The 27,465-nt window shown below is 39.9% G+C and overlaps 2 protein-coding genes across 5 annotated transcripts in view; both read right to left on the bottom strand.

The window, feature by feature from the left end:
* The window catches only part of RSU1 (Ras suppressor protein 1), a 186,845-nt gene extending 177,623 nt beyond the window's left edge, over nt 1-9,222 (bottom strand). Inside the window, exons 1-2 of one of the 4 annotated variants that reach the window (XM_079108202.1) lie at nt 9,044-9,222; nt 8,702-8,818 (exon numbers count right to left, since the gene is read on the bottom strand). In XM_079108202.1, the coding sequence (XP_078964328.1) occupies nt 8,702-8,810 (109 nt within the window). In that variant the 5' untranslated portion in view covers nt 8,811-8,818; nt 9,044-9,222. The remainder of the gene's footprint in view (nt 1-8,701; nt 8,819-9,043) is intronic. The other 3 variants (XM_079108201.1, XM_079108200.1, XM_079108203.1) reach the window with 3 other exon arrangements.
* Nucleotides 9,223-21,492: 12,270 nt separating this feature from the next.
* Nucleotides 21,493-27,465, bottom strand: part of CUBN (cubilin) — a 286,894-nt gene continuing 280,921 nt past the window's right edge. Inside the window, exons 65-67 of the mRNA XM_079108165.1 lie at nt 26,647-26,812; nt 24,739-24,974; nt 21,493-21,775 (exon numbers count right to left, since the gene is read on the bottom strand). Coding sequence (XP_078964291.1) covers nt 21,668-21,775; nt 24,739-24,974; nt 26,647-26,812 — 510 coding nt within the window. The 3' untranslated portion in view covers nt 21,493-21,667. The remainder of the gene's footprint in view (nt 21,776-24,738; nt 24,975-26,646; nt 26,813-27,465) is intronic.

Genomic DNA, 27,465 nt, shown 5'->3' with positions numbered 1-27,465 from the left:
GCTGGAGGCAGAGCCCCAGGGGGAAAGTGCTCACCTAGCACATGCAAGACCAAGGGTGAGGGATGATGCGAAAAGCACTTCATGGTGGGGCCCTTGGGATGTATCAGTGGGTGCCTCTAATGCAGATGTATGGGCTGAACTGTGTCCCCCCAAATTCCTATGTTGAAGCCCTAACCCCAGTACCTCAGTCTACAACTGCATCTGGAGATAGAGCCTCTGAAGAGTTGATGAGGTTAAAGGAAGCCCTTGGGGTACACCCTAGTCCATACTGTCACCCTGTGAGAAGAGGGAGTTGGACACACAGAGACACCATGGACACAGAGACACACCTACACAGAGGAAAGAACACATGAGGAAGAAGGAAGAAGCCCACCACCCACCAAGCCAGGGAGCGGTGTCTCCCTGCTAGCACCTTCTTGGACAGCCAGGGAGAAGATATACTTGAGTTGTTTATGCCACCTGGTTAGTTATGTGAGCCCTGGGGACTTAATGAAGTAGGAAATGTTGTACCATCTTTTTTTTTTTTTTTTTTTCTGGATATGCAAACACTTTAAACCTAACAAACACTTCAAATCCAAAATACTGTTTTACATGATTAAGCATCATGCACTGAGGTAATCTGTCCCAAGGGAGACATTATAAATAAGTTCTATTCCACCTTTTTTTTTTTTTTTTTTAATACCAGGGATTGAACCCAGGGCACTTAATCACTGAGCACATCCCCAGCCCTTTTTAGTTTTAATTTTGAGGCAGAGCCTCACTAAGTTGCCGAGGTTGGCCTCAAACTTGCAATCCTTCTGCCTCAGCCTCCTGGGCCACTGGAATTATAGGCATGTGCCACTGCACTCAGTCTGCCATCTCTTTCCTTTGGAAAAGACTGGCTGATTCGCAGCTCTCTACTCAGAGCCCTGTGCCAGGAAGCTGTGAAACATGCCAACAGTAAAGATGTTCTAGACCAGACTGATCATAACGCAGGTGAGGTTTCTCTCCCTGTGAGGTGCATGGACAATGTACCATAAGATTCTACCTTTGTACTGAAGAAAGAGGCAGATGAGCGAAGCAGGAAGCAACTGCAGAGGGGGCAGCCACCCTAGTAGACAGGATGGTGCAAGTGGTCTCAGCAATCTGCCAGCTAAATGCAGAGGCTCAACACTGACCCCTGCTGGTCAGACACTAGAACTACAAGAACTTTCCCTCTGTCACAGCTTTACACTTTTGCTTTGAAAAATATAAAATAAACTAACCTGTGTAAATTTGCTAGTCAAAGATATTAGGGGTCTTTAGAAGACATGAACTCATCTCTAGCATTTGTTTTGTAACAGTGGATCTTGATATCTTCTGGCTTTCTTCCAATCAGGTCCATGTAAATTTATGAAAAGAGGAGAGAGGGTATAACTTTCAATTACTATCCACGCCAAATTCAGCACTGATTCTTACAAAGAGCTGGGTACAGTGGCATAGCAGTAGGTGTGATAGCTCTTAAAGATGAAAATCTTGCTGCTTTTATTATCCAATAAACACAGCTTTCTTACTATTGAAAAATTTAAGATTCAATATAGAGAAAATGCCCAGAGGGACTCAGCTTAAATGTGCCCATCAGGAAAAGAAAATACATTCAGTAAGTCTCCATTACGTGACATATGGTGTTTTAATTAATGGTCTAAAAAAATTGCTAATCATTTAATGCATGTCCATCATTCCCAACAGAGCTTAAGTTGCAATATATCAAAACTTGAATCCTGTGAAATGCTGGCCGACCCTCCACCCTTTCCTGCACTGTCCAGGGCTCTGAACCCGCCAGTGTAAGGCCACACTGTTCCTCCTGCTCTGGCACCCTAGCACAAACATCCAACTTCCAGGAAGTGTGACTCAGATGATGAATGAGGCAGTAGGTGCTCTGGGGTTGAGACAGTGAGACAAGTAGGCAAAGCCCATCCATCACCAAGATTTCCAAGAAATAGAGAGAAATTGTTTTGTATCTTTTTTTTACACAATCACAGATAAAAGTTTTAAAATAATGATAGCAAATATTAGGACTAATGCATATCAGATGGTCTACCAGGCACTTTAAAGTAGGTATTCTTATTATGGAGTATCCATTCAATAATGAGGTAGGTACTCTTTACTCTCATTTTATAGATAAAAAAATCGGAGGCATGGAGAGGTTAGGTGACTTGCCCAAGGTCACACAGCTAGAAACATAAAAAAGAACTGCCTACAAAATCATGCTGACTGAAATACAGAAAATGTAATTATTAGTTAAGTTGCACAATTTTTCTTGGTCTTTATTTCCCATCTCAATGAAACACTGTAAGTTTTTATCCTGTACTAAAATCAAAAATGTTTAACAGATTTGACAGTTCTATCATGTTCTTGATAGTTACAAACTAGTTTTCCTCTGGAAAGTTCAGGAGAAAAAAAAAAACCTAAACAGAGGGGACAGGGTTTATGATCCTTCTCCCATGCAATGCTTTTTTAAATAGTTGACCTAAATCTCCTAACCCAAAGCAATAACATTATTCCTTTAAAAAATTTCCCAAGCACCATGCCAGGTATAGCAAATACATGAGACACTTATGCTGGGTGTGGTGGCACATGCTTCCAATCCCAGCAGCCCAGGAGGCTGAGGCAGGTGGGATCCCAAGTTCAAAGTCAGCCTCAGCAACTTAGCGAGGCCCTAAGCAGCTTAGTGAGATTCTGTCTCAAAATAATAATAATAATAATAATAATAATAATGGGTTAGGGAGGGCTGGGGTTGTGGCTCGGTGGTAGAGTGCTTGCCTAGCATGTGTGAGGCACTAGCATGTTCTCAGCAACCCATAAAAATACATAAATAAAAGAAAAGGTTCACTGACAACTAAAAAGGGCTGGGGATGTGACTCGGTGGTTAAGTGCCCCTGGATTCAATTCCTGGTACCAAAAAAAATTAACCAATTCATAAAAGAGAGGGGAAAAACAACTCAGGTTGTTTGGGTTAACTTTAGATTACTGGGGGAGCTTCCCAGAGGAGGTGACACAGAATGGAATCACGTGGATAGATAAGTTATTTATTATTTCAACAAGCATTGATTGACAAGGGGTAAGGAGGTCAGCAGAAGCGAGAAAAGGGAAAAGGAAGTCCAGGTACAGTATGTGTCAAAATGAAGGCTGGCATGCACATACGACCTACAAAGGGGAATAAGCGATTTTTAAAAAGATTATAGCTAAAATCACATGCTCTTCCCAGCTCTTCATCTTTCCCTTGCCAAGGAAAGTCTACACTGACAACAGGCCCTCCTAACATCACAGGTCACTGCCAGGTTGATAGGGCTTTTGAAACAGCACCTGCAGGTCACTCCTGATCACATCTGTCAATTATTTTGTATTATTTTGTGTAACTGAGGGAAAGACGGCTCCCTCACTTGCAGGTTATTTTTCTTTTGCAAGCTTTACCTGAAAAGGAATTTTCTTGTACCAAAGACCCATCTGCCTCTTCTCTCACTTCCTTTTAGTGCCTTCTGGACTATTCTACATAAAAATGGAAAACACATTCCCAGCATTCTCTATTCTGCTTTCTGATTTTATTTTGTCCCTAATGTGAACCAAACAGACTTTGAAGAGCAAAGTGAAAAATTATATACATGTATGTGCATATATCATTTATGGTATAGAGATTCTGTTAAGTAATAGTAACATAGATAAATAAACAAACCTATACTGACTACTAAGTGCTAGGAACTGGTAATCCTCATAAGAATCTGAGGAAGGACTATTAGCACTTTATAGAGTAGGAAATTAAGGTTTTAGAGTGTTTAAGTAACTTGTTAAATTCATACAACTATTCAATTCCATAGTCAGAATTTAAACTTCATCTTATTGTATGTCTACCTAAATATTAAATACATACACTTGTGTATGTAAATATGTGTATGCAAATTTAATTTGAATTAGAAATAGAACATACAAGAATGAAGTCTAATGTAGAAAAAAGCATAACAATTCTAATTCTTTGCTCATGTTTTTATAAAATTATAATGTACATGTTTTATAAAAGTATAATGTACATGTTTTATAAAATCATAATGTACATATAAAACTCCTTTTTGTCATAGTTAAAATAAAAAGTACCTATGTATCATAAATTAAGTCATGAAACAAAATAATAAAATGAACTCTCATGAAAAACGAAGATTTACCTGAAAAATAGTTTAATCTAACCTAAAAAATGAGAGAAACTGATAAAAGCCTGACCACTCAGAGGTCAATAACCCTGAAGATATTAAAAAGCCACAAAATATTTAAATAAAAGAACTCTATGGAAGCTGATTACAGAAGCCTTTAAGCAACTTATCAGCTAGGTGAAAGGGGTTACCAGTGAAATCTTTTTAATAAAAAGAACAAAATAGACAGCACTATGCTTAGAAACTTTAACCCATTATGACTCACTGTCCTGTATATGGGACACCTATAAAACCTATCAAATTTACTGGCTGGGTACAGTGGCGTACTCCTGTAACCCCAGTGGCTTGGAGGCTGAGGCAGGAGGATCTCAAGTTCAAAGCTAGCCTCAGCAAAAGCAAGGTGCTAAGCAACTCAGTGAGAACCTGACTCTAAATAAAATACAAAATAGGGTTGGGGATGTAGCTCAAGGGTCGAGAGTCCCTGAGTTCAATCCCTGGTACTCCCCGCCCACCAAGAAATTTACAGAGGACACCTATAAAATTGCTCAATTTGTTTTTATAAGCATCCTATATACAGGACCATAAGACATAGTGGTTTAAGGACAATGTGTGTATATAGAAAAAAAATAATAGAAAAATAGAATTAGGAAAAATAGAATAAGAAAAAATTATTTTTTAAAAAGCTATCTAAATCAATGAGAATCCAAGCAAAAGTGCCCAACAATCTATGTTCTAATAAGCAACATCAAAACACCAACATATGACACAATTCTTTACCCAGTCTAATTAGCCAAGTTTAATTCCTGGTTCAGGCTATTGACTATGCTGGGCCTGCTAATATGTGGGGTTTATAGCCTCTGTGGATATTCATATGAACAGGTAACATTTAATGTACATTATCACATTTAACACTAACTCAGTCCTATAAAGTGACTACTTACATACCTGCCAGTGGGGAGCTTGAGGCTCAAAAGGACTGAGTAGCTTTTCTAAAGTTACACAAAAGAAGATGCAGAATTTGAACCCAGTCTACCCAACCCCAAGACTTCATTCCTATGCATCTCTCAGGGTAGGTAGGACCTGAGCATCCCTAGAATCAGGCTGGGAAAGCAGAAAACAGAACTGTCTGATGCCTGTCTCCAGCCAAAGCTGTTTCCATCAAAAAACTTTTGGTACTTAAACTCCTCAAAACATCTGTCTGAGAGTAGGTACAGTACTGTATTTATAAGACTCAACTCTCAAAAGGAGAAAGCCAGGCATTTAATATGCTTCAAAGAAATACAAAACCTTCATTCTTATCTTCAAAACTGAATTTCTGCTTATCTTTTGAGAAATTAAACAAAGTAAAGGCAAGGAAAGAAATGCTTAAGATGCAAGAAATAAGCATTATCTTACATCCAAGTTAATTGTTCCCTGTGTTTAATCTGGATACTAATATATAAAACTTTACAGTTGCTGTTACAGTTGTGCAAATAAAGGAATATGGGGATTCTTACATTACACTTCAACCATGTTGAATATTTTAATGCAAATGTTACAGTTTGGATATGAGGTGTTCTCCAAAAGATCTTGTTAATGCAGAATATCCAGATGTGAAATGAATGGACTGTGAGAGCCTATCAGTCCATCCTAGACTGCATGCACTGATTGGCGACAACAGTAAGCAACTGGGGCATGGCTGGAGCAAGTGGGTGTGCCCTGAAAGAATGCATCTTCCTTGCGGCCCCTTGTCCCTTTCTCTGCTTCCTGGCTGCCATGGAGGGAGCAGCACCCCTTTGCCATGTCCTTTTGCCATATTGCGCTGCTTCACCTTGAGCCCAGAGCCACCCATGGACTAAATTTCTGGAACCATGAGGCAAATAAACTTTCCCTTCTCCAAACTGTTCTTTTGGTCACAGCTACACAAAGCTGACTGACACAGTAGGTACATATTAAGTATTGTGTGCACGGCTGATAAATGAGTCCCAGAACGAATGGGCTTCTGGAGAGCATTCTGGAACTCTCCAGGATCTGAGGAGGCTAAAGTCAGGGAGTTAACAGCATGCAGCCACTTCCTTGAGCCAATGCTACAGAAACCAGAGGAGGTGGGATCTCCAAATTCACTCCTACTCAAGTTCCCAGGAAGTGCCAGTGCTCCTCCTGAGCTACTTCACAGGGAAAGTTGAAGAACCATCTTGTTTTTCACCACCCAGTGTGACACCGGAAACATTTTTTTTCAGGAAGCAAGTGTCTATCTTTTCTTCTGAATAAAAGCCAAGGCTTCAAAGAGATAATGGAGTGAACTGAAATAGCTCAGCCTCGCTCCCCACTTGTAAGTATTACATGAAGTCTCCTCTTCAAAAGCTGGGGAGCACAAAGCTGCTCTGCTGAAAGCAAACTCTCTATTCAACCTCATGAGAAAAAGGGGCACCACAGGGCAGAAAGCTGGGGGCCAGGATATAGCTGTGCTGGGCCACTTGCTTTCCACTCACCCTCTTCTTTCTTTGCAGCAACAATGCCCCCAATAATGATCACCACCATAGCAGAGCGGGGCAAGGGCAGCATGGGGCATATCCAGATCCTCAGCTGCCAATTCAATAGCAGAGACATCTGCTCTGCAGCTGACACCATAAGTCCATCCCTACTGCAAAAAACCAACACACGGCAAGAAGGCTGGGATGCTAACTAGGCAAAACCAAACTCAGTGACAGGTATTTTCATAACAGTCACCAAACACAAGTCATCCACATTCCTTCCCCTTTCCTTTTGCCAAGATGTATCAATAGTATCAACCCTAATCTGCATCTCAGGCATAAACCATGGATTCACAGTAAACCTGACTCTACTTTCTCCATGCCTAGCAAATTATCCAACATCTTTTAGGGTCTCCTAAGTATAGCCTTCTTTTGTTTCTTATAAAATCCTGGAATGGAGCTCATAAATTTACTGATCTAATCCATCATTTTTTCCTTCACTTATCAAGCATATTCAAGCACCTGCTATGTTCTAGGCATTAGTATAAAGATCACAAACATGAACTTTGCAAACCTTTAGTCCTCCCAGTATCCCAGTGGGGAAGAAAGACTTCCAGAGTTTAAAACAAGAAAAGAAATTATAATCCCATGTAATAAGAGTCATGAAGCAAGGTATGTCCAAATTCACAGAGGACATAGTGATGAGATGAACTTGATGGACAGAGAAGGCTTTTAGCTGAACTAGGCTATAGCTGAACTGACTCTTGAAAGGTAACTAAAAGGATTTCAGGTGAGGAAGAGTGTGCAGGAGGGAAAATAGTCACAGGAACAAAGACCTGATGGGTTGTACTCTGGTTCAGGAAGAGCAGTGAGCTCAGATTAGACTGGCTGACATGCCAGATGCATGGAAGGGATAAGGCTGTGGTCCAATTCAGAAAAGCCTTGTATATCACACCAAGGAACTTGGAGACTTATTATCAGTAATGGAGAACCAGTAGTATTCAAAGGAGAAGGGCCAAACTCTAGTAACCTTCAGCCTGAAGAAGTGTTTTCTTTCACTTATAAAGTCTTATTCAAATATTTCCTTTAGTTACTAATGTTTAAAAATTAAGAGATTTCATATTAAAAAATTGAGTTCTTGTCTTCTTAAAAGAAAAAAATCTGAAAACACTGAACTAACATCTTCACACAGCGACAACCATTTGGATCTGAGAAGCAGGAACATCAGCTGCCCCATTCAGATGGATACATATTATGGAGTTCAGGACCCCTCTCACAGGAAGGCATTTGGGTTTGCAATTCCTGATTTTAAGGAAAATGAAAGCAATACAGTGATTAAAGTGGGCACTGAAACCAAAGACAAGATGGTAAGTTAGGAGAACACTAGAGCAAATGGGGAATTAAAAAAGCATGAACCAAATTAGGAGAATAGAGACCCAGAAATAGGTAATGAGTCAAAAAATGTTTAAAATACTCCAGGCACTATGTTCATATATTAATACACGACCAGTGTAACTTCACATCATGTACAACCACAAGAATGGAAACTTATACTCCATGTATGCCTAACATGTCAAAATACATTCTACCGTCAGGTATAACTAAAAAGAATAAAAAACGGATGAAGTACTTCAAAAATATATATATATATTTCAGGCACAAGAACTCTTATTAATCATATAACTTATGTGTGCCATTTGTTCATGATGAAGACTATATTAGGAGAATGGAAGAGTGATTTTAAAATGATTTCCAATTTGAAAACTCAGGTGGCTGTTACATAAACTGTGTGGTAAACCCATCCAAATACCATAAATTCGCACAGACGCTGATGAGACGCTGTAGGACCTGTCTTATGTGATTCTAATCCTGGATTCTCAGGATTCTCTCTAATCCTGGTTGGTTTCCTAGTTGGAACAGAAAAAATTCTGACTGCAAACTTTCTAAGTGAAGCTCCCTTGGACAAGTGATGTTCACGGAGGGCGGGATCTAAACCTTTACAATTTCTCCTGCCAGGACCAGCAATTACCTGGCAAACTTAGAACCCCTTCCAACTCATCTAGGGGAAGGGCCTGCCCAAGAACTTACACAAGCCGTTGATATCCAGCATGTTAGAGATGCCCCGGTCACTCATGTCCACTTCCGGCTGGTTCTTCTCCCGGCTCTCCTCCACCAACTTTTTCAGAGACTTGGACATGTTCTGCACTGAACGAAAACAAACCACGTAGACGATGGTAGAAAGGCAAGGAGGTGGAAGGAAAGACACCTGCAGCTTCCCCTCTCCAGTTTGGCCCGGGCTGGAGAGTGGACATCAGAGGTCTGGGTGCGGGGAGGAGGATGGGACAGGGCGGGGCAGGGGACTGGGAAGGGTTCAGCACCATTCTGGCCACGCAGGGAAGCAAACCCAGGTGCAGTGCCACACACACTCACCGCGGAGGGCAGCACCTAACAGAGTGGACGCGAAACGTCCGAAGGACGCGCTCGGGTGGCAAGAGATGCACTCCCGATCAGTGCAAAACCGGCACCCGAACAAGGAACACGCCCTGTCCCGGCGGTCAGCGCAGGCGCGCAAGGGGCCGCTTCCAGCTCCACGCCCCTCCCGCGCCGCGCACTTCCCAAATTAGGCGAACAGTTTACTAGACGTGGCTCCAGGGTGAGGCCCCGCCCATAAAGGAATGTGGGCCCCGAGGCCGACCAATCACATTTGTTATTCTGCTCGGCGACTCCTCCCCGCACCGAGGTTAGCCCTTGCCTCCCAGGTTTGAAATTCCGATTGGATCCGAGTGGACGCATGCGCACTGGTATGGCGCATGCTCGGTTGGTTGGTGGAAGGAAGGAGTACTGTGGGCGGAAGTGGGGAAGTCCCAGGCACGGTGGTGGAGGGAGAAAGTTTCCGACCGTGACTCTGGACTATTTCAAAATCGGTGTCCTGCCTCTCTAATTGCAGCTCCACCTGGAGCCGTCCCGACTCCCTTCTCCGCAATAGAGGTCTTCGCGGAAGCATGCAATCTTTGTACTGAGCTGAAGACAAGAACTCAGTCGTAATGTGTGAATCCCCAGCTCGCCATCAGGTTTTTTCGAAGTCTTGTACATTTCTACTGGTTACTTTTTGCCCCTGACCTTTTGGACTGGAACAACAGAAGTCGCTCTCCGATTTAAAAGCTACGAAACTCACCCATTTGTGAAATATGAATTTGGCTTCCCAGGAGTCTGTCACTTCTCTTCAAAAGGCGAGTCTTCTGAGGCTGTCAAAACAAAATACCACAGACTGCACGGCTTAAGACAGAAATTAATTTCCTCACAGTTCTAGAAGCTAGAAGTCCAAGATCAAATAACTGCAGATTTGATTTCTCCTGAGGTCTCTCTCCTTGGCCTACAGACAGCTGCTCCTCTCTATATCCCCACATTGTCTTTTCCCTGTGCAGGCGCGTCCCAGTGTGGCTTCCTCTTCTTAGGACCCAAGTCCTTCTGGGTTAGGACTTTGCCTTCATTTCTCTGCTAGCAACCTGGCTTTCTTTCATAAATGCTCTCTCTTAAATATCTCGGAGGATAATAGCTTTTAAACCTCCTTTCTGTTTACTAAATTGTTTCTTCAAGGGTTCCTGCTTAATGTTCATTTAGCTCTTTCTCCCTCATGCTGCCGAGAGACTTCCTCTTGTAGTTGATCTTGGCTGTCTTTTCATGTTCAAGTGTGGAGATCTGAGCTGATTTGGGGAATAATTGGAGTGGTTTCTTTCCTCTCTCGTTTATGTGTATTTATTTCTCTGTTAGGTCAGCATTAGTTTTTCCTGGGCCGTTTGTTAAATTTCTTTGGAAGTGAGAACCTAATGTTCTGCTTACAAGTCATCACCAGGTTGCCCTCACCTGTGGAGACAGAGGGCCCTTGTAAGTGCCAACTGATATGGTTTCTTTACCTCCCATTTTACTTACTCTCACCGCACTTGACAGCCCCCCACACAGATGACATCTGGAACAGCAATTCCCAGTCTTGCAGCATTTCTCTCTGAAAGTTATTTTCGGCTACAATTTCTGTTTTATTTGCCAGCATGATTCAATTCATTTCCTGAATTTTCTAGAAATTTGTTTTCACTTGTTTGAGAGAGGAAAAATCAAACTTTTTTCTCCTCTCATGCACTCAGCACTGAGAACTTCTGACACCAGATGTGTGTTGGGTATTCCCACACATCAAGCCATTCTCCAAAAGACACCAGCTGCGTGACCTACAATTTATCACAATTCTGACACTATCCATCAGCAAAGTCGGATTGCACAGGTGAAGAACTGTCTATAAGACTGCCCTTATTTAAAATGCCAACCCCAAGTAGTAAATGGGTTGTTACCTAACAAATGATATAAATGGGGTTCACATGATCCCTTCCTTGATTTCAATTAATTTGGTAGGACAACTCACAGAACTCAGGGAAATGCTGTGTTTATTAGTCTATTATATTTGATAAAGAATATGATCAAGGATGCAAATGAACAGTCAGATGAAGGGATACACAGGACAAAGTCTGGAAGGGTCCTGCGTGTAGGCTGGAGTTGGAAGGCACCACCTTCCCAGCATGTTCAACATGGAGAGCTTCCAACAAGGAAGCTCTCTGAAAAGTGTTTCAGGAGTTTTATGGAAGCTTCAATCACATAAGCACGATTGATTATAACTCAAGGTCCAGCCACTCTCTCCTTCCTGGAGAACAGAGGGTAGGATTGAATGTTCCAAGCTTCCAACCATGGCTTGTCTTTCTGGTGACCAGTGTCCATCCATGAATCCATCAAGGGTAACTTCATTAGAATAGAAGATGCTTCTATCACCCAGAAAATTCTGAGAGTTTAGGCACTCTGTGGCAGACATTGGGATCAAGGACCAAATCTTAGAACCTGTACCTATCACCCTATCACTCAGAAAATGACAAGAGTTTTAGAAGCTCTCTGCTAGAAAGAAGAGGCAGAATACAAATATGTCTGTCTTATTACACCATGATGTCACAAATCACCTGTCATTCTCCTCTCCTTCTCTTTGCTTTTACTGATATGACACTTAATGAACTATGTCCCTATGTTGCAAATTTGTACAGTATGGAAACAGGGCCAGATTCCTGGGTGGAGACCTGTGCAGATGGACAGAACTCCACATTCAGATGGCCTTCCACTTGATTTAATGCTCTGCTGTCTCCATCTTGAAATGTTCAAAAATTTCTGAACAAGGGGTCTTGGAAAATATATAGCTGGTTCTGTATGAAAAGGTGTGTACTTCAAGAATGGAGGAAGGAAGGACTGTATAGAGGGAAAAGAGGGGTGGGAAGGATGGGGGGAAGGGAAAAAATAACAGAATGACTCAAACATTACCCTATGTAAATTTATGATTACACAAATGGTATGCCTTTATGCCATGTACAAACAGAGAAACAACATGTATCCCATTTGTTTACAATAAAAAAAGTGTGTACTTTTCAGAGCTTAAATGTCCTCCACAGCATCACTGCCATGATCTCTATGTTCACATGCAATTTATTCCTTAATATTTCCCATTAGGAGGAATGTACCACCCCCAGCCTCTGGGTATACAGAGTAAACCAATCAGAAATTGAGTATGGAAGATTCTTGATCCAAAGCAAGACCAGTCACAACTGGAATATGATTATAAATTCATATATAAATCATTAATTTTGAAAGTGCCATTTTTAGTTTTTAAACTATCCCTGTAATTGCGATCTTGAAAGTCCCCATATGTGTTAAAGGCCTAGTACCAATGGTGGAGCTAGTGGATGGGGGTGGAATGTTTAAGAGGTGGAGCCTAGTGGGGACTTTAGGTCATTGAGGGTATGCCCTTGAACAGGACAGTGGGACCTTGGTCCCTTCTTCTTCCTCTCTTTTGCTTCCAAGCCATGAGATAAGTGGTTTTGCTCTGCTATTAGCTCCCATCATGAGGTGCTGCTTCACTACAGGACCAAATCTATAGGGCCAACTGGTCCTAGACTAGAACCACAAAACTGTGAGCCAAAATAAGTCTTTTCTAAGTTGATTATCTTAGATATTTCATTATAGTGATGAAAAGCTAACATAACTATATAACAAACCACTAAGTGGTCATATAAATGTACAATCACAAAATTAAAACTTAAAAAGCAAAAACAAGTATCTAACAATTATCATATTGTTTTCCCTAATAACTTTCTTCAACTAACTAGAAAGCAATAGTTTTAATAAAAATTTTCAGAACTTACATTATTTTGATACCATATAGTTTCTAAGTTTTTAAAGCAATTATATTAATGTGACAGCAACCACATCAACTTATTTTCCTATCCTATGTAACATCATCAATTTTTCCAGGAGACCTATGAAAATAGTTTGATCATCATATTTAATTAATTCATACCTAATCCTTGAGGCTGGATGTGAGGCACTTTTTTCTGTGATTGTTGAGGTTAGAATCGTAGCTCTGTTACTTAAGTTTCACATGACTTTTCCTTGCCTCATTTTTCTCATCCATGAAATAGGGATGATGGTTCTTAGTGCTTATTTCAGTGAATAATATATCAGAACCATGCCTAGAACAGAGCAGATGCTATGTAGATATTCTCATTATTCTTTAATATAATTAATGATGTTAATGCTTTTCCTGGCAAGTATGTAGTGGGTTTAAAAAAAAATTCCTCGCATTAAATGGAGGTAAAATTTAATAGGAAATCATGACAAATAGAACCCACATCCAGGCACCCCCTGATCTCAAACTGTTATGACTCATCTTTCTCCCAGGCCATTCTCGCAAGAATTACTCAAGGATCAAGAAATTCCACTGGGCCTCTCATTAGGCTCTCCCAATCCTCCCAGCCAGGTCCCTGGAGGTCAGCTGAGGTCCTCTCTGGCCAGTCATGGTTAGACTTAAACTTGAATCCTAAAAGCATGGAGTTCTTCCTGCAAAGGTCCAGATTGGAAGACAAGAAAGTGGACGTGAGGGAGATCAGATGGAGATGGAGGCCTAGCTCTCCCAACCCTGGATCCCAGACTATGAGGGGGTAGAAATGGCTAATGTCCAGAAGGACAGAGTCAGAAAGGCCACAAGGTAGTGCTGGAACAAGGTTCTAAAGCCCCTTGGAGGTCAAGCATTGACATTTTAGTTGTTGAATCACAAGGAAGCTGGAAAGAGGAGGTGGTGTGGGCATTTGGCTCTTGTTTCCTAATGAACTTCTCAGATAAGGTATCTACAGTTCTCATTATTACCGGAAGTGGAAATAATCTGAAGTGGAGTTAGACATGATCTTGAGACTTTCTCAGTTCATTATATGGTCAGTGGTAGACAGCAGACACTTCTTTTTCTTCACATTTGTGTCTTTTGGGGTTTTTCAGATCCATGCAGACTACTACTTTCTATTAACATCCAAGTAAGACCTCCTCCCACTTTACCCTCAAACCCATTGATTTTACAGTGTGACCTTTCAAATTCCAACTATGGTCCGAAAGCAACATTTTGGTGTATCTCGATGTTTTAACTACCCAAATCCCTATACCAAAGTTACCTAATTGATTTTTAGCTTGTACAGAATTTTGATCGCTAGCAATGGAACTTCACACAGGTGCAATTTGGGAACAGGGAAGTTGTCTCTTGGCCTTTTGTTCTAAGGTTAATGTAAGTTTCATCAGATAAGAAAAGTGAAGATCGTGCTTTCGGAGTGACTCAGGAACCCAGGCTAGATGGAGCTGGAAAATGTACATGTGAAGAAGGGAGACGTCAGTTGTTGAGATTGTACGGCTATCTCATTCCCCACTTTATCCTCAGCAAGCTTAGTACACACCACATAGTAGATGCTGAATACATTTATAAATGAGTGAATTACATGTAAAGCAGAACCAGAGGCTATGAAATGGGTCATACGGATGAGAGCAGAACCAGGATATTTTTTCTCTTCCTTCCAGTTGAATTACTTGAAAACTTACTAAACTCTTTTGCAATATATGAAAAAGTCATGCCCCAACCTACTTAAAAACACCACTTATTTCCTAGATAGCTGGGACTATTTCATAAATGAGCTTTATTCTCATATTTCCCGGCCCTATTCTCTTTTTTTTTTTTTTTTTTTTTGGTACCGGGGATTGAACTCAGGGGCACTCAACCACTGAGCCACATCCCCAGCCCTATTTTGTATTTTATTAAGAAACAGGCTCTCACTGAGTTGCTAAGCATCTCACCGTTACTGAGGCCGACTTTGAACTCGAGATCCTCCTGCCTCAGCCTCCCAAGCCTCTGGGATTACAGGTGTGCATCACCCCACACAGCACTCAAGTTTGAAATTACTTTATAATAGTGCTTTCTTCAGCTTCCTATGTATACCTATTGGATACCAGTAGGCCTCGTGGAGAAGCAGGTCCCTTTCAAAGAAAATGACTCCTATAGATACCATTACTCTAATAATGCCATCTAAGATCAAATCATTTCTTCTTGACAGCTGCATCAGGTCAATCTTGCTTTCAGACAAAATTCCCGTGTCATTTCATATTCCATGTTCCTATGTCATGTGTCTCCATATTCTGTGTCTTGTAGTTCATTTTTGGATAAAAGCACAAGATTTACCCCTATCAAATTTCATCATTACAATTGGACCATTGTTCTAGTTAGGCAGGACCCTTTGGATTTGATGACATTATTCATGGCTTTCACTATTTTTTCCAATACAGTGCTATCCATAAAGTTAATATATCTCTCTATAATACATAAAGGAAGCCGGAATTGTAAAGGTGAAACTATCTTATTTATGTAACTACATTCTGTGCAGAAATAATTTCTCTAGTATTTGAATACTGGGATAAGATGAAGTAATACAGTCTACATCTTCTTCCATTCAGTGGGTTTTGTGTTCTTAATAGACTTTACTTTGCATTTTTAACATAAAGCAAATTGCTGGTAAATACCCTTGTTTCAGAGGCCATGGAAAACTATAAAAGCATTGGATTTTCCTGTAAAAAAAGGAAGCTAATAACTATCTCAGTTACAGATCTGTAAACATGTAAGACAGCAACGTGCCATTACTTTGAACTTTCTTCTTCTTACTAAATAACAATAGTATTCTTTAACTTGATGTACTGAGCTGTATAACTACCAACAGGCCATGGTGCTGCTTATGTCAGCATACTACAGAGATGCAGCCACGTCAATGTTCATAGCTGCTCAGTTCACAATAGCCAGATTGTGGAACCCACCTAGATGCCCTTCAACAGATGAATGGGTAAAGAAACGGTGGTATATATACATGATGGAATATTATTTAGCCATAAAGAAGAATAAAATTATGGCATTTGCAGGTAAATGGATGAAATTGGAGAATATCATGCTAAGTGAAATAAGCCATCCCCCAAAACCAAAGGCCGAATGTTTTCCCTGATAAGTGGATGATGATACATAACAGGAGTGGGGGTAGGGGGTAAGAGAATGGAGGAAATTTGAATTACATAGAGGGAAATGAGAGGGGGGACAGGGTGGGACTATGAAAGATGGTGGAATGAGACAGACATCATTACCCTATGTTCATGTATGATTGCATAAATGGTATGAATCTATATTGTGTACAACCACAGAAATGAAAAGTTGTACCCCATTTGTGTACAATGAATCAAAAGTTAGCCTGTAAAAATAAAAAAATAAATTAAAAAGAAAGAATGTACCCTTGAAGACAAATACATATACAGTTATGTCTCATTCATATAAGAATCTTCAACACACCCTATGATTAGAAATATTACCCCTCACTACTCAGGGACAAGTTGGCTTATGCAATTCTTTATTCTGTGCTCTTGCTTATTCTTTGTACTTGGTAATAAATATAATTCTCCTTAGTAAATGCTCTATATTCCTTGTTTAACCTGAATAGAAATTTGCAGAACCATTTTAAAGTCTAGAACATAGTTTTCCTTAAAATACAATTCGAAAATTTGCTTTTCCAAGTACATTAAACTGATAGAATTTCTCTTTCATATAAATGATTTAAAATACAAGTTTTATCTTATTTCTAGGAAAACTGTCAGATGCAAACACTCTTGGAGATTCTCCTTAAAATGAATCAGCTAATCAAAATAACTTCTGGCTTTCACCTGAAGTCTTTTCTAAAAGCAGAATTTTGGTTGGTGGTGGGAATATAAATTTTCTGATGCTGTTCATGAATAATTTAGCAATGAAGTCAATAGATGAAAAGATCTTCCACCTTTTCAGGAAATGTGCCTATAAGAAATAACTCACAAAATATTATGGAAAATGGGGGGAAACTGAGTGAAGGTGTCTTACCCCTCCCTGTAGTATCCTTTCACCTTCCTGTGAATCTATTTATTTCAAAATAGAAAAAAGAAAATTGTACCAAGGACTGAATCAAGGGGCACTTAATCACTGAGCCACATCCCCAGCCTAAAAAGACTTTTTTTTATTCTATAAAAAATATCCACTGAATGCTCATCTGTTACCACAGTAGGTTAGAAACAAAGCAAATACATGAAAAGAGGAGACTGCTGAATAAAGTGCATACAATATAAGAACTGATAATTATGTGATTAAAATATAATTGAGAACTCTAGAAACATGGGTAATGTACCAAGATAACAAATGTAATATGTAGAGTATAATATTTTGTGCAGTAATATTCCAGTGGTGTGAATACTGAGTATATTGGCAAGGAGAAGAGGAAAATTAAAAGAGGTAAACAACTGAATTATGATAGAGATTAAGTCTTATATTTTTGAAAAAATTTTATATCAAGAGTACATTGTTGGAGTTTCAAGATGGCAGACTAGAGAGTGGCTGCATTTCATGTTGCTCCAGGACTCAGGATTCAAAAGAGGAGATATTGAGAGACTTGGGACCAACTCAAAGCCGCCAGGTGAGTCTCTCCTGTTGGGGAGGCGTCCCAGATGGGGTGGTAGTCCCGGAACGCAGGGAACTTTGTGAAGTAGAGTTGCCCAATGAGACACCCCTCCCCCCGCTGGAGCAGTGAACTCAGACAATTGGGAGCATCGTAGAGGAGGCTGCTTAGCACAGCACTTGGACTCGGAACAACCTCTGGGGCTCCGGGCGGCTGCCCAGAGGAGGAGCTGCGCGGCGAGCTGTTTGGACTCAGAGCAACTGCTCCTGAACACCAGGGGGCTGCCTGGAGGAGAAGGGGGAGCGAGGTGGGTCACTTGGACTCCAAGTGACTGCACTAGAGCGCCGGGCGGCTGCCCAGAGGAGGAGGTGAGTGGTGAGTTGTTTGGACTCAAAGTGACCGCTCCTGAACATCCGGGGGGCTGCCTGGAGGAGGAGGAGGAGCACGGCGGGTCACTTGGACTCAGAGTGACTGCCCAGGGCTACAGGTGGTTGGCAGAAGGAGGAGGCACACAGTGAGTTGCTTGGACTCCTAGCAACCGCACCGGAACACCAGGTGGCTGTCTGGAGGAAGAGGCGTGCAGCGGGTTGCTGGTCTTGGAGCGACTGTTCGGGGCTCCAAGTGGCTGCTCAGAGGAGGGGCTGCATAGCCAGGTGATTAGGTACAGAGCAGAGTGCCAGGACCTAGGAGGCTTCTTGGTGGAAGAGCTGCACAGAGACAAGCTGAGGGGCGAAGCGAAGGTTCCAGGACTGCAGGCAGATTCTCTGAGGAGAGGCAGCCTAAGGAGACTCGTCTGCGAAGGGTGAGGCTCCCAAGCCCAGGAGGTAGGTTCGGGCCCCTGGGAACATTGCAGAGGAAGGCAGCCCAGCCCAGGCGGTAGTTGTAGATTGAGGGGAACCTCTAGGAGAGGAAATGACCAGCGAGACCACCCACCGGGTGAGTCTTCCCTGCCGGGTGAGGTTTTCCCACAAGGACGGTAAAACCAGAGACACAGGCCCAAACAGGCCTTGCCTCAGCCCGCAGCCTAGTTCCCCTTTGGATGACCACTGGTCAACAAGTAGAAGCACCTCTGCCCACTAGCAGGGAATATACCCCACCTGAAGGCCACCACTCCTAGAGAGACAGCTTCCTTGTGGAGCACCGCATTATCAACTTCCTCCAAGACTTCAGGCTACTGAAGGCTAAGAGGGGATATATATAGAAATCTTCAGGGACATTGTAAGTCAATAGAGGAAATCTGCAATATCTCAGCAGTCCACTGATACCTGAACAATATGAGAAAACAAGGGAAGAAAATGCCCCAAACAAATCTAGATGTTACATCAATAAAATCCAATGACAGCATGGCAGAAGAAATGACAGAAAAGGAGTTCAGAATGTACATAATTAAAATGATCAGGGAAGCAAATGATGAGATGAAAGAGCAAATGCAGGCATTGAATGATCGCACCAATCGACAGTTAAAAGAGCAAATACAGGAAGCAAAAGATCATTTCAATAAAGAGTTAGAGATATTGAAAAAAAACAAACAGAAATCCTTGAAATGAAGGAAACAATAAACCAAATTAAGAACTCCATAGAAAGCATAACCAATAGGATAGAGCACCTGGAAGACAGAACCTCAGATATTGAAGACAGAATGTTTGACCTTGAGAACAAAGTTGAACAAACAGAGAAGATGGTAAGAAATCATGAACAGAATCTCCAAGAACTATGGGATATCATGAAAAGGCCAAATTTAAGAATTATTGGGATTGAGGAAGGCTTAGAGAAACAAACCAAGGAAATGAACAATCTATTCAGTGAAATAATATCAGAAAATTTCCCAAATCTGAAGAATGAAATGGAAAATCAAGTTCAAGAGGCTTATAGGATTCCAAATACACAAAATTACAACAGACCCACACCAAGGCACATTATAATGAAAATACCTAACATACAAAATAAAGACAGAATTTTAAAGGCTGTGAGAGAAAAGAACCAAATTACATTCAGGGGAAAACCAATACGGATATCAGCAGATTTTTCAATCCAGACCCTAAAAGCTAGAAGGGCCTGGAACAACATTTTTCAAGCCCTGAAAGAAAATGGATGCCAACCAAGAATCTTATACCCAGCAAAACTTACCTTCAAATTTGATGATGAAATAAAATCCTTCCATGATAAATAAAAGCTAAAAGAATTTATAAAAAGAAAGCCAGCATTACAGAACATTCTCAGCAAAATATTCCATGAGGAAGAGATGAAAAATAAAGAAGCAAATCAGCCAAGGGAGGAATTATCCTAAAGGAATAGTCAAATAAAGGAGGAACCAAGTTGTGTCAAAAATAAATAAATAAATAAATAAAATTTAAAAAACAGACCAAATGACCAGGATGAATGGATAAAGAAGCTGTGGTATATACATACAATGGAATATTACTCAACCATAAAGAATGATAAAATTATGGCATTTGCAGGCAAATGGATGAAATTGGAGAATATCATGCTAAGTCAGATAAGCCAATCTCAAAAAACCAAAGGACAAATGATATCGCTAATAAGTGGATGATGACACATAATGGGGGGTGGGAGGGTTTAGTGTTAGGGCTAGAGTTAGGGTTAGGGAGGGGGGCAAGAATGGAGGAAGGAAGGACTGTATAGAGGGAAAAGAGGGGTGGGAGGGGTGGGGGAAGGGAAAAAATAACAGAATGAATCAAACAACATTACCCTATGTAAATTTATGATTACGCAAATGATATGCCTTGACTCCATGTACAAACAGAGAAACAACATGTATCCCATTTGTTTACAATTAAAAAAAAGAGTACATTGCTTTGAGGGGGGGAAGCAATTTCAAAAATACAGAACGTTAATTTTCAGTAGTAACTATTTTTTTTTTTTTTTTTTTTTTTTTAGCTTAGTAACTTATTTTAAGAACAAATGGCTCTCTAGGGACTTCAGCAGCTCAGGAGACTACTGATTGGGGCTGACGTGTTCTCCATCATGGTTTTCCTTTTTGGTGTCCGTTTTCAGTACCATTTAAGCCCAGCCCTATGTACAGTTGCCAACCATCTTCTAGCTTCTAATGGTCACTAGGTTATTCCAGAATCTTCCCAGTCAGGTTAACTCATCCTTTTGATGGATCTGTCTTCATCTGGCAAAAGAAGGAGTGACACGGCAGGATCACAGTGACAGTTTATCTGTCAAGAGGAAATCCAATGTTAAATAACTGTGGAGACGACTCGAGAACTGTCTTCAAAAACACACAGTTTAATAGGGAAGACTGAAAACAAGTAATATGAGCAGGAAAACATGTGGGATTGGGGTGTGGTGAGGGGTAGAGTACATTTTAGCAAGATCAAGGCTTGGAGTTCAATCCCCAGCCCCCTACCCTTGCAATGTGACAAATATTGTATTTGATTATAAAAATTGCTATGAAAACACCAAAAGGGGGATTTCCTACTAATGGGATTTGAGAGGCTACAAGGGGGTCATAGTGTTGAGCTGAATTGTAAACAGTGGATAAGATATTTAAAGAAAAAGCAAAACATCCTTGGCATATGGAAGTGTGGAAGAAAGACCAAGCACACGGAAGGAAAAAGGGAATGTTCTAGGAATATGGAGTAGTGGATAATAAATAGTGGAGAATGCACAGAGAAATTCAATAACCAAGGCAGAACAGGGTCCCCGGGAGCAGATGGGGAAAACGCTCAGAAAAGCCAGGGGAAAAACACAAGTTTGAGGCAAATAGAGAAATTGAGAGAATTCAGAGGTCACAGCAAGCTTTTCTATATTTAAGCCACACTGAAAGGATACGTTTTAATGAGTTAAAAATTAATGGAGCATAATTGTGTACAGTTCAATAATATTTATTACCCCTAATTTGATATTCACAGTGAAAAAAAAATCATACTTTTATTGTATCATTCATTTTTAAATTTACATAATAATTTCCAACCTTTTTAAGACTTTTTAAAATTTCAGCTCAGAAATTAAAAGAAAGGTGTGAACGGCCTAAACTCAGGAAGTTATTATTTTATATTCAAAAAGGAGAAAACTGATGTACAAATAGCGACTCTACACATTCTTTGGTGCAAATCATAAAAGTTCGACTTATGATCAGTGGCATGGGCAAGGGTCCAGGATGGCAGAGTTCTGTCCAGCGTGATGTCTGGAATGATCCCTGCAGCAGAGCCGAGGTACAGAGGAAACCCATGGCATTATCCCCTCAGCTGTCCCACGTTAACCGGAATGCAGACGGATGCCCTGCATACTCAGCATGGAATTTTATGAAGACCCGATTTGAGGAAGCCACAAAGGGAGCTATGTTAGTGTCCTAAAATTGAAAGAGAAAAAAACGAAAAGTAACAATTATAGCTTTTAAAAATTTGATCATTTGTCTAGAAAAGTTAGTAATTTTTTTTTAAGTATTACATGCCAGGTGTGGCGGTGCACACCTGTATTCCCAGTGGCTCAGGAGGCTGAGGCAGGAGGATCTCAAATTCAAAGCCAGCCTCAGCAAAAGCAAGGCTCTAAACAACTCAGTGAGACCCTGTCTCTAAATAAAATACAAAATAGGGCTGGGGCTGCAGCTCAGTGGTTGAGTGCCCCCTAGTTCAATCCCTGTTACCAAAAAAAAGTATTGCATGTAGATGTAGAAGTTTTAAAGAATTAACAGTGAACCTGCATTTATTTCCAGAAGTAATCTTGCCCAGAATTAAGGTAGATACTTTGCAAAAGAATATTGCCAGGGGTGGAAAGTTAAGGAGAAATGGGTACCGTAGGTTATCCAGGGCTTCTTTTGGGTAACTATTCTGATCATATGAATAAAAGACTATTTTCATCCTCAACATTTATAGTTTCCTTTTGGAATTGACTTGCATATTATCTAAGAAATGTGTGGGGGCAAGAGCTAAGACTCAGTTTTCTTTCATTTCTTAATCATTCATAGGGCAAACATTTATAAGATACCACTAATATATGGGTATTTTATTTTTTATTTTTAGTATTGAGGATATAAAAAATATGAGAAAAGCCTTTCTCTCAAGAGACTTACATTACTGGGCTTACCGGACTCAGCTCTACCTGAGTCATCAAAACACTGATTTATTTCCAAGACAGCAAATTATTCAAGAGCGTGCAGGAGAGATATTTGACTTCCTACGGAGTTATATATCAAAGTATGCACCATATTGTTTATTCTTATGCACAATTACTTCTTATTTCCATTTTATTCTCTTCCTAAATTTTGCCTTCTTATTCTATTTGGCAAACTAATATGGTCAGTTAACAGAAGTTTTAAACTCTTCTTTGATTTTCCTTGTTTTTCCTATATTTTTTAGCTATTCAGATTCTGCTGCTGGGAGTAAGACAGGATTTCCCATGAACAATGGCATTTTAATCATAACATCTTCAAATCAGCACATGATTTATATCTATATTACCACTCTAGGTGAACTGACTTCACATTTCATATTTACGTTTTTAAATTTATGTTTATGCATTGTGTTTATATTTAATTTTATGAAATGTTAAAGAAATTGGTGGTACTTTCATTAAGAAAGAAAACAAGACAGCAACTGCTTATGAAACTAGATGCACACTTATAAAAAATGCAAAACAGGGAAAATACTGTGAATACTAACAGCTTTAAAAAAACTGACATAGCTAGTTATATATGCTTCGATTTATTGTGACATGGGTTTAAAATGGCAATCAGTTTTCTCAGTGCCTCAATTTTCTTTTATCTGAAAATCCCAGCACATTCTTGCTTTTTCTCCCTTACCATGGGGATCAGATGGGGTTGAAATTTTGAAAGCTACTGAAACAAACACACATACACACACACAATCCATATAAATTAAAGTAATGATATTGAAATCGCCTCCTTTCCTCCCTTTTAAAAGATCTATACGTTTCAACTAAATATCGAAGACCTTGTCAGCTTCTAAATCTGATGTGCGGCACCTTTACTGGGGTGTCTTTCCTGTGAGTCTTCTGTGCATGACAGTGATATGGTGCCTACTGGTCCCATAATCAAAATTTCTCCCAAAATAAGGAACACAGTGTATAAAGAGATGATTACTAAAGGGTTTATGGGATTGTTGTCTGTAGTACTGAAAGGTTGAAGCCACCCAAACTTCCAAACAGAGGACTTTGTTAAATAAATTAGGCTGCATTTGTGGAATGGAACACTATCCAGTACCACACATAAAAAGTGTTAATATTGCTGTGGTAAGATGTTAATGATATATCAGTAAGTGAAAGACACACTCCCCAAACAACATAAAATGTGCATGGATATGAAAATAGATTCAACAAAGGTGTTGGAAATATTTTTTAAATTCTCTAGTTTCCCCATGACATAATTCTCTGTTCAATTTGATTAGAACTCAGTAAGTCAAGAGTAGGACTTGTTTTTCCTGTATTTTCTAGAGATTCAGATTCTACTTCTGGGGGTAATACAGGATTTTCCATGAAAAAATGATGTTCTGTCATAACATGACACATGCAGGAGGCTCACTACATTTTACTTGACAACTCTTTAAGTACTGCTTTTTAAAAAGAGAGGGTAGTGAGGGCAGATGTCCATAATATTATGGTTTAGCGAGGATCTATTATATCTTCACTTTATGAAAATGAACTATTAATTTCTTCAAAGAATTCTTGCAATTTTCAACAAGCAGTAGATGTAATGGAGCCAGATGTCCAAATTTTCTGTAATTCTATGTGCTTGGAAACAAACATAAGTATTAAACCCTGGAAGTGCATCAAGATCACACTAGGAGCAGGGTGCGGTGGTGCATGCCTGTAATCCCAGCAGCTCAGGAGGCCCAGGCAGGAGAATCCAAAATTCAAAGCCAGTCTCAGCAAAAGCAAGGCACTAAGCAACTCAGTGAAACCCTGTCTCTAAATAAAATACAAAATAGGGTTGGGGATGTGGATCAATGGTCAAGGCCCCTGAGTTCAATCCCTGGTACCAAAAAAGAACAAAAATCACACTGGGAACTTTTAAAAAGGAGCACGGGTATGTTTGGGAACTGAAAGTCTATAAGGCTAAGTAATTCCATAGGTGATTCAGATGCAGACTGGTTTGGTTAACTATTAGGAGTACTGCAGCACAGTGCCCACTAGATGGCACTGGTGCCCCCCATAATAGAAATCGGAAAACTATAGTACCAAATTTGCTAAGGCTTGTAGCTTTGTTCTTTGCCTGTGACTGCCTTAGGAATCTATACTAAGTTACCTTCATGGTTTAAAAATAACAAGTGAGAATCTAAAAGTGTTTGCTGTACTCACTGCTCCACAATATGGTCCAGAGGATGGAGAGGTGGCATTGGGCCCATTATAGAGTATGAGATAGTTCTGTACGCAGTCTCCTGGATCATCAATGCTGATAAAGTAAAAGCTGACGGTGACAGGTCTTCCAGCAGGAGCAATGAGGGTCCATTCGCAGTGAGTGTTGTTTAGGTATGTGCCGGGATAGCCAGGGCTGGTAAAGGAGCCTCTGTCTCCATAAAGAGTCCCACCGCAGCCTGCAAGGAAAGAGCAGCAGAAAGCTGATTCAGCCAAGTCAGAACCAGTCAGTTTCTGTGCATGTGTAAGAGATGTAGACCTTTTATCTGCTGAAGAGGCTGAGACTCTGCAAGAACAGCAGAGGCCAAAATCCCTTTCCGGTTCCTTCTTCTGTGGGCTGCATCCCTCCGCCTGCCACCTCCCCCTCTCCCAGTCCAACATATGTTCCTCTCCCTGCATACCATGACCCAGGTGCACCTTTCTCCAGCACCATTCTTTGAAAAAAGTATGTTAGGATCAAAATGGAAAAACAAAGGTTGTGATGGAATAACTGTGGAACAGAATAAAGTCATGCATGTGCTTTTAATGGAGCACTCCCAATGCAGAGTTGAAGATCATTATCTTCATTGAAGTCAATTCAAGGTAAAATTCTGAAGGGGAGGTACTCAGGAATGAAACTGATGAAATTATAATGTTCTATTGTGTGTATGTACAAATATGTAACAACAAACCCCACTATCATGTATAATTATAAGGTGACAATTAAAATTAACTAATTAATTGGAGGAAAAAAGAAATGTAAAAAAATAAAATTATGGTCTGAACCTAGACTGTGCTATTGTAGCTTTTGACACTAATCTCTTTACAATATAAGTTATTTTGCCAAGCTAATAACTGATGGTTTTAAGATTGACATAAAGTCAAAGCTCTTTAGGTACAGGTGTTAATTTACTTGATTTGTTCTTTTGTATATCAAAGTTATCACTAGTTAGGCTGGACACCATGGGAATCCTGAGGAAATGACCTAAACAAAAAGCACCGAGGCTGGTATCCAGCCCACTTCACCACAGTCTAGCTGTGCGTTTGGGGCAACACGTTAATCTTAGTGTTTTCTTTCCTCATCTGTAAAATTGGGATTGGAGATAGTCTTTAAACCTGAAATTGCAAAGATTTCATTATCTGTTACTGTCCTGATGGAACCCTCTTCTTATCCCTTAGTGTATTTAAAATGAGTCTTGCTATCATTTTTATTTTGAAGGAGTTTCAGACACTTTGGAACATTTCACAAAGATGTTCCTCTCCTCTTGAGTTACCTGTATTGACGTGACTTGAATTTCCTTCGGTTATTTAATAAGCAGCCAACCAAAAATACATGAAGATACTTACTACCCTGAAAAAGCAATTAACTGCAGGACAACCAAGAAGCCACAGGGACTATGAAGAGCACAGCTGCGCACTGTAGTGCAGAATATGTAAGCCATTTGGCTTTTTCATTTGAATTCTCAGAGGACACTGTGATGACCAAACTAAGTCGAAATTCTGACAAAACAGAATTTATATAATAATTTAAAAATCTCCAGACCTTCAATATGCTATATATATATATATAGCATATATATGTCATATATATATATAGCATATAGACATATAAGGCCTGGAGATATATATATATATATATATATATATATATATATATATATATATATATTCTTTTACATACATAGAAATAATGAATAAATACAGAATTTTGAAATATCTCAACCATTACATGTAAATTTCTATTTTTAATAGAAAATCGGGAAGCACACAGATAGTTAAAAAGAGAAGGTCACTTTAATTGTGCTTTTCTATTAGATACCTTATGTTTTCCTTAGGTATATTGCTTTGCCCCAAAAAGGATAGATGTCTTACCAGAGGGTGATGCGGCCCAGATGATTTCATATCCATGACTAGAAGTTATACCATTGCTCTTAAACCGTAGATATAGTTCATTGTTTTGAGAGAAGATGGGATTTGGCTGCAGAGTTCCACAATACTTGCCAAGTAGAGGTGAACTGCTACTACTTCCATTTCTTACCTTTAAAAGTGAGTCAATTATTATGTTTACATTATACTTTCTTCTCTAATTTATTGCATACATTAAAATGTGAAACAATGAGAATGATGACTTAAAAAAAAAAAAAAAAAGCCTTTATAGCTTCATGTACTTAAGCATGAAGGGAGGTTGGGGATGGGGCTCAGTGGTGGAATGCGTGCCCAGCACTCTGAAGGCCCTGGGTTCAATTGGGTCCAGGAATTGGAGATCAGCCTGGGCAACAAAGCAACACTCCCACATCAAAATAAATAAATAAATAAATAATAAAAGAAAACCCTTAAAAAATAGTAAGAGTTTTCCAAAAATACAAAAAGGAGAAGTGATTAATTTTCAGATCAATAACAATTTGTATTTGGATTCAGAAATACCCAGTAACCTACAGTAATTAAGACACTAGGGCACATTTTTATATACTAGTTGATGCTAGGATTCTATGGCCTTGGCTTTTGGGGAAATGTTTTGAAGAATATAATTAAAGTGATTTTTTTTTAAAAAAAGATGTGTGTGGGAGCAACATTGCCTGCTCTGCTTCAGTCAACTACTATATCGTACTCTGTGTGTGTGTGTGTGTGTGTGTGTGTGTGTGTGTCCCATTGAAAACTAACTCAGCAGAGAAGGGACTATAAAAAAATGCA

Source organism: Sciurus vulgaris (assembly GCF_902686455.1).
Source record: "Sciurus vulgaris genome assembly, chromosome: 12".
Classification (NCBI taxonomy): Eukaryota; Metazoa; Chordata; class Mammalia; order Rodentia; family Sciuridae; genus Sciurus; species Sciurus vulgaris.
Note: the sequence above shows the minus strand (reverse complement) of the source record. Positions and strands in the feature narration are given on the sequence as shown.